Below are 7832 nucleotides of genomic sequence, written 5' to 3' on the forward strand. Positions count from 1 at the left end.
AATACAAGGTAAGATCATATTCATACAAAACAACTGCTGATCTGCCTGAAATTAGTGCGACATCTCTTCACACATTTTACAGAAAAAAAAGAGGCATTACAAACATCTATCATTTCTCTCTGCTGAGCACAGTACCTGTATCTTTACTAAAACTGCACTGCAATTGTTAAAAATAGCACTTACCTGATATGTGAAGCCCAAGCTACAGTCACTATTAAAAACGTCATAATGTACACAGCAATCTTGGTTGTGAGAAGCTGCTGCAGGCTTTCTTCCAGTTCCTGGTTCAGAAAATAAAATGTTATCTAGCAATGGATTTCATCAAAAAATACTCAACTATGTGGTGTATCTATATGGCGGCTGCTAAATGTACTATAAATTACAAAATTTACATTCGGATTATAATTAAACTGAAATTAGCTTCATTTTTAAACATAAACCACAAGTTATTTAATTTATTTAAAACTAGCATATACATTTTCTTTTTCCTGTCTGTATGGGAATTGTATCTCTGGCTCTCAGAAACCTGCAGCAAATCTTGAACAGGCTTATGCTGCCAGGAAACTGGAGCACTTGTATGTTGCCCATATAACCTTGTTTTTTGTGTTTAATACTCCACTATGACTTGGGTTGACCTGCACTGGTGAATAAGCATCAAGGTGGCACAGTGCCACAATGGTTAGCACTGCTGTCTCACAGCATCAGGGACCCGGGTTCGATTCCAGCCTTTGGTGACTGTATCTGTGTAATTTGCAGGTTCTCCCCCTGCCTGAGTGGGTTTCCTTCGGGTGCTCTGGTTTCCTCCCACAATTCGAAGATGTGCAGGTTAGGTGGATTAACCATGCTAAATTGCCCCTTGGTGTCCAAAGATATGCAGGTTAGGTGGGGTTATGGGGATAGGACAGTGGAATGGCCTAGGTAAGGTGCTCTTTCAGAGGATTGGCGCAGACTCGATGGGCTGAATGGCTGACTTCTGAACTTTAAAGATTCTATGTGCAAATACCAACTGCTTATCACTCATCATGAAATAATGACCTTTCAATAGAAAAACATTAGAACTATTTTACAGCTAATCAATTAGTTTTGATGTGAAGTCACTATTGCTTTGTTGGTAAATAACTAATTTCCACACAGCAAGGACCCACAAAAAACAATGTAATGAATAAGCAGTTAATCCATTTTTGATAGTGTTAGTTGTGGAGCACTTGGGAAAAGTCTTTGTTTTTTGAACAGTACAATGGGAATGTTTATGGGAACCTAAGAAGGCAGAGAGTGCCTCCTTTAAAATTTTCAACAAAGGACACCACGTAGCACAGCGCAGTGCTCCCTCAGTATTACACTGAAGAGTTACCTAGATTTTATGCTTAAATTCTGGAATGGGGCTTAAACTCCTGGTTTTCTAACTCAGAGAGATCCTGCTTTATTAGAAATGGAGAGAAACTCAGGGCAACACGGTGGTTAGCACTGCTGGCTCACGGCGCTTGAAGACGTGGGTTCGATCCCGGCCCTGCTCACTGTCCATGTGGAGCTGCACATTCCCCCATGTCTGCATGGGTCTCATCCCCACAACCCAAAGATGCACAGGTTAGGTGGATTGGTCACGCGAAATTGCCGCTTAATTGGAAAAATTAAAAAGAAATGTAGAGAAACTCTAATATCCCATTACTGATATTCTGTTCTATAGTTTTAATACACAACATTAGACAAGTCTAAATTCCTTCTATTCGTGCACACATGCATAACATTACATGAAATAACAACAATGTTATCTTTTGAAAATTATATTTAAGTTTTAAAGAGGTACAATACCTGATCAGCTCTAATTTTTGTGTGACATACAGGCAAAATCTAGAAGCAAGAACAATACAACAGAGTTAAAAGTCTATTAATGCTTTGGTCCAAGATTTTTAAAATCTTGTACTTAAAAACTCCAGTTATGTTGTTATTTAGAGGGCAGCAAAATTAATGCTACCACCAACAAATAATTTAATTAACTACAGGCACAGTAGCTTTCCTGGTACTCTATCACAGCTATTGGTTATTATGTGGATAAAATGCTGGTTCCCCCCACTGCTGCCTGATCCCATTTCCTAGTCACACCATGGTGTAGTATGCTCACAAATGACTGAGCTAGTGGAGTTGGCCATCAGTTAATACTTTTTTCAGCACCCATCCAGCTCAAAACGTTTTGTGTCATAATTTGCTGGAAGTGTGTTCAGATAATACACGGCACGAGCAACAAGGCGTTTGGAATAATGGGTGTAAAGACTGAGCGAAACAGTGGAAGGATGGAGCGGTAGTGAGAATTAGCCCAGTCAGGCACAGAAAGAGAACAAAAAAAGAGGTAAATAAATACTGGATTAAGAGAGACAGAAGAGGAAAGAGACAAAAACAAAGAAAATAGTAAACATTTTAATTTCACCAATTTTTACCTCTAACAATGATTGATTACATGCAGGAATGAAGTTGAAGCATTTAAATGGTTCCCTATCTATTCTAGAGATTGACTGCATCATTATTATATCATTAAAATGATCTTAATTACTAGGTTAAACTTTCTCTGGCGAGTTCAATGGGCAATTAATGTGAAATCTCCGGAGTTCCTAACAATAATAGGGAGGCTAGCCATTCTCTCTCATTCTAGACCTGGGAGCAAGATGGAGCTGGAGAGGTAAACTGCGTGCTGTAAATATACCCGATATAAAAGTATATTTGTTATACTACATTTTAACTCTTTCCAGTCTGAACTGATTGGAAATTCAAAGTAGAATATTAAACAGATCACAACCTAGGCTTTCCAATCAGTGTTCATTATATCCATCTATATCTAAATCTATATCTTTCAAATGCTGCATTCAAAATACCCAACCCCAATTTGAAATCCGGGGCTAAATCAGATGGAAAACAGCCTGTTCCTCCACATTGAGGGGTCTGGGAAATTTTAAATTCTGTATCTCATCTGCATAGATCCTCTACCATTTCTCTGTTTGAACCCATGGGAAGAGCTACCTAACTAGTGAGCGGAGTATAATTTTGAGCAGCAAGATGTCACTGAGGAAGTGAAGAAAGGGTCCCACACTCAGCTAAGTTGTTGGGGTACGTAGGAGGGCATAATTACTGTGAGATCTATAGGGAATCCCATGGCATAGGAAACCCAATATTTTTTTCATGGAATCAGGAGGATCATCCTGTTCTTTTTGGACCCAAAAGAAAATTCAAACTAACATATCTTTCTGAGCACTGCTCCTATTTGCTGCCAGGTTATGAATGGAATAGAAGAAAAATTATGAAGGGAATAGATAAGATAGAAGCAGGGAGGTTGTTTCCACTGGCAGGTGAAACTAGAACTAGGAGGCATAGCCTCAAAATAAAGGGGGAGCAAATTTAGGATTGCGTTGAGGGGGAACTTCTTCAACCAAATGGTTGTGAATCTCTGGAATTCCCTGCCTAGTGAAGCAGTTGAGGCTACATCGTTGAATGTTTTTAAGGCAAAGATAGATAGATTTTTGAACAGTAAAGGAATGGAGAGTTATGGTGAGCCGGCAGGTAAGTGGAGCTGAGTCCACAAAAAGATCAGCCATGATCTTATTGAAAGGCGGAGCATACTCGAGGGGTCAGATGGTCTACTCCTGCTCCTAGTTCTTATGTTATCCAGAAAGGCTGCTCCACATGAGAACTGGGTTAAATTGCAACAAAACCTGATGATATCAAAATTCCATTTTGCATAATTTAAAGAAAGACACCCAATCCCCAATTTGAGACCTTCCCACTTGCCTGCTCAAAAAAGCAGGTTAAAATTACAACTCTGGGGGAAGGCAGCAGGATATTTAAACATAATTTCCAATCAAACACAATGAATGAATCAATTATGAAATGTTGTTAATGGGTGAATCAATCTGTGTCCGCAGGAAATTTTCACTGATTGCTATGTTCAAAATAACAATGAAAGCAAACTCAAACAATTCTCTCTGCATTGTATACGTCCACAACTGAGAAATTATTTTCTTGTCCTTTAAATATACAGCAACATAATCTATAAATATATTGTGTGCAAAGTAACTAAACTTCTCAAAAACTTTTATAACAAACCTATGAAAGACAGTTTGATTAAAAAATAAAAATCATACTCTAACAACAGCACCATGGTAAGATGCTTACTAAAATCTCTGGATTGGAATCTTCCCTATACTCCAAGTAGGCATGTAAGAATTATTACTTCTGTACTTACTCAAGTTACTGATGGGCATATCTAAAAATGCATCATAAAAAGTTATTTTTCCAAGAGAGGTTGGATATTATTACTAAGGAGAGGATTAACATTTTTTCCTCCCTGCACTTTCTCTTCTTGCTAGTTGTACTAGGCACTTGTCTTTCACACTGATGGCCTTTACAACATTACTGTTAACGGCACTTTGACTAGCCAGTAGCAGCTATAGGAAGTGGCCAATAGAGATTTGGTACCTCTTTCCCTTCCTCGGAGTTGTGACTATGATATGACAAATTTACCACCAACGGTGGTTTTACCAATATAATAGCAGGAAAGGTCTTCTGAATGAATGCATCTATCATAGTTGAAGTTAATTAAAATAAACAATATTGTATGCATAATGTAAGGAGCTGTTTTTAGAGAGAAATCTTGCCATATGAAACGCTTTTGAGGTACCACATTCTCAAATTGGTCAATATGAAACTGTTGAATACTTGGCACTGGATTAGGGACTACGGGAATTTTCAAAAGATAAATTACTTTATAGAATGTAGATGATTTTTGTTGAGTCACATTTGAACCCAGCTCATGAATAATTGTCCTGAAAAAATTGTGGCGGTCTGGCTTTCCTACTGTGTTGCAGGATTTTTGATGATGGTGATGCTCCCTCAGATGTATGAGTAGGGAAATGCAAGATTATGGCTTAGCAACAATGGAAAATCTACGACATTTGTCCAAGTGAGGATAGTTCATGACTTGGTGAGGAATTTGGTGGTGGTGCTCCCACAATAATGCTGTCCTTTGTGGCTGTGGTCACAATGGAGGGAGTTGCAGTAACCTTATTGAACTGTTGCAGCGCACACACTGTAGATAGTGCTTGCTGCAGCCAGGGTGCCGGTGGTGGAAAATAGGCTGAATTTCTGATTTGAGTCTTTTAGATGAGGCAGAGGAACTTTTAGATGAGGCAGAGGAACTTGGTCATCAGCAAGTAAGCTGTGATGGAAACCTACTTTATTATAGGTAATAAAGGTTTAAGGGAAGAAATGATTTAGTGACATTATACTATTAAAAATCATATATTAAGCAATGACAGCATAAAATGTTGAAAGCTTGGGAAAAGATCTGATAAGGAGGTCAGTATTCAAACTGACTATCCACGGTGCAGAATAGACTCATTGTTATCATTACTGGGCAAACATCCCAGTTCTGGAGAATATGGTGGGAAACAGGTGGTCCGATCACACCATATTATAGAAACAGAGAGACATTCTCCTATGCCATCTCTTAAAATTTGATAGACAGACATTTCGGTCAATTAGATGAATAATAATTATTTTAACCCAATCACAGTCAGAAAGGGGACAGAGCCTAAAAAGATTAGGATTTCTTTAAGAGACCAGGGAGAAAACTTTTGCGCGCACTCTGAATTCATCTTTCACCTCACCGTTGAAACCTATTTGTACTTTGCTTTGCAAACAGCTATTTACTTTTGTTTCGTTTTTGTATTCTGCATTTTGATCTGAAGAAATTACCCCGAACTGAATTATATCTTGAATTCAACTCAACCATCTGTATTTGCGTCGGACAAACAACTTTTTAGATTCTGTATTCGTATAAAATGTGATTTGATCAATAGACTTTGAAACTGACATAAATAAAGATATACTTGACTTCACCCAAGAACCTCAGTCTCGAGTTTTGTAAGACTGATATATCGTGCGGCGACACATAAATATTATATAGATCCATCAGCTGTTAATCAGTCTCTGCCTTGTTGTAGCCATGGTCCAATTCAGCTGGCTAATAATGATCACCAGGATATTAATGGAGGATTTAGGAATGATAGCATGTCAATGACCAAAAGGAGATGACTGGCTTTGCCCTCGATTGTGGTGGTAATTACCTGGCTTTTTTGCACAGCGGTACAGGCCCTTCTGCAGGCGGACTTGAGCTGCTTCATTATTAGCGAAGTTAAACACTGTGGAATCATCAGCAAGATGACCATGATGGTTAGGCAGAGGATGTTTACCTGAGAAATTCCAAGTGATACACTGCAAATGACTGCCACCAGCAGCAGCAACCATTATCTTTTCTTCTCGTGGGATGCCAGCCACTTAACCATTATCCCATTGACCAGTTTTGTTAGGATATTTTTGATGTCAAACTGTTCAGATGCAGCATTACTATCAAGGTACAACTAATCTCATTTGTTCTTACTTTTAACGCTTCCATTCATGTCTGAAGGTGAGTGGTTCTAGTGTAATGCAATTTATTTTTGACTACTGAGATTATGTTGGTTAGTAGTGATGACTCCTTCCATCATTTACTGATGATTTGAAGAAAGCTGACCTGAAAATTTAGCAGAGTTGGTTTATTCTGTGATCACATTAGTCTATCCCCTCCGCTTGACTGGTCCTCCACATAATACTCTCTGTAGACTTGGTCATCCAAACTGACAGCAGGTTCTGTTTGTCTATCAACCTTGTGTTCCCTGACCTACATCAGTTAAGCAATCTCTTGATTCTAAAATTTTCAAGTGTTTAAATTCCTCCACTGCCTTGCCCTCTTGCTGGCTTTGCCATTGACACCCACCATTCCTTCTTTTTAAAAAATCTGATTCTCAGCATCTGCAGTGATATTACTTCAGCTAAATTTCATTTTAGCAACTTTAGCTAAAAGGCTCGCTCATGTGGTGAGTTATGTATTCCTGAGTTAAGGTTTGCGCAGCATTACAAGAATCAGTTTTTGCTACCCACAAGCTGAGGAATAAACCTCCCACTTCAAACTTTCAATTATCCTTTTAATACACCTTAACAATCCAATTAAGTGGTTTTAAATGCTGCAATAAATCAGTCAGTGCTTGAAAGAACAGAGCTGCATGAAATGTTGGCTGTGGCAGCACTGGCCGAAGTTTATGAGACTGCACATGTTTTATTATAAGGATTGCATCTGCTATGATAAAGATAGGCTGTGGCCTATATATGTTCCAGATTCTCCTTGCTAAATTTTCAAACTGATTTATGCGGAAGTTGGTTTGTGAAGGAGATTCAGGCCACCTCTTTCTGCTTTGGCAGGAATGAGATTTTGAATCAGAATTTAAACCCACCTCCCCTTGCTGCTTGTCACTGCCCCTCTTACCATGACTGTGGCTATGATAGAGATGAGTGCGTCACTGTAAGCCAGCAGCCTGTGTGATGACTGCTCGCTGCCATGGTGGCCGGGGTGCCCCTCCGTAACCTCCCTGGACGGACTCGGCCTTGGGCTGAAGCACAGAGACTCGGCTCCATCTACAGCCGGGCCCAGGGGACTCGCCTCTTCCTCAATGCCCTCCCCGCGCCCCGGCGGCGACACCGACATCATATCAGCTTCTTCTGGTCCCTCCACCTCACTGCCCCGCCCCCACTCCTCACTGCCCCGCCCCCACTCCTCACTGCTGCACCGCTCTCTTCCTCGCGGCCCCGTCCCCTCCTCCTCACCGCCCCGTCACCTACTGCTGGCCCCGCCCCCTCCTCCTCACCGCCCCATCTCCTCCTCCTGGCCCCGCCCCCTCCTCCTCACCACCCCGTCACCTCCTCCTGGCCCCGCCCCCTCCTCCTCACCGCCCGGCCACCTCCGGACCCCGCCC

At 40.6% G+C, this 7832-nt stretch overlaps 1 protein-coding gene across 2 annotated transcripts in view; it reads right to left on the reverse strand.

The window, feature by feature from the left end:
- tmem175 (transmembrane protein 175) overlaps positions 1-7602 on the reverse strand; it is a 32326-nt gene extending 24724 nt beyond the window's left edge. For both annotated transcript variants that reach the window (XM_038791778.1, XM_038791777.1), the window contains exons 1-3: positions 7346-7602; positions 1810-1848; positions 184-281 (exon numbers count right to left, since the gene is read on the reverse strand). In XM_038791778.1, coding sequence (XP_038647706.1) covers positions 184-281; positions 1810-1848; positions 7346-7567 — 359 coding nt within the window. In that variant the 5' untranslated portion in view covers positions 7568-7602. The remainder of the gene's footprint in view (positions 1-183; positions 282-1809; positions 1849-7345) is intronic.
- Positions 7603-7832: the final 230 nt, after the last annotated feature.

Source organism: Scyliorhinus canicula, chromosome 3 (assembly GCF_902713615.1).
Source record: "Scyliorhinus canicula chromosome 3, sScyCan1.1, whole genome shotgun sequence".
Taxonomy (NCBI): domain Eukaryota; kingdom Metazoa; phylum Chordata; class Chondrichthyes; order Carcharhiniformes; family Scyliorhinidae; genus Scyliorhinus; species Scyliorhinus canicula.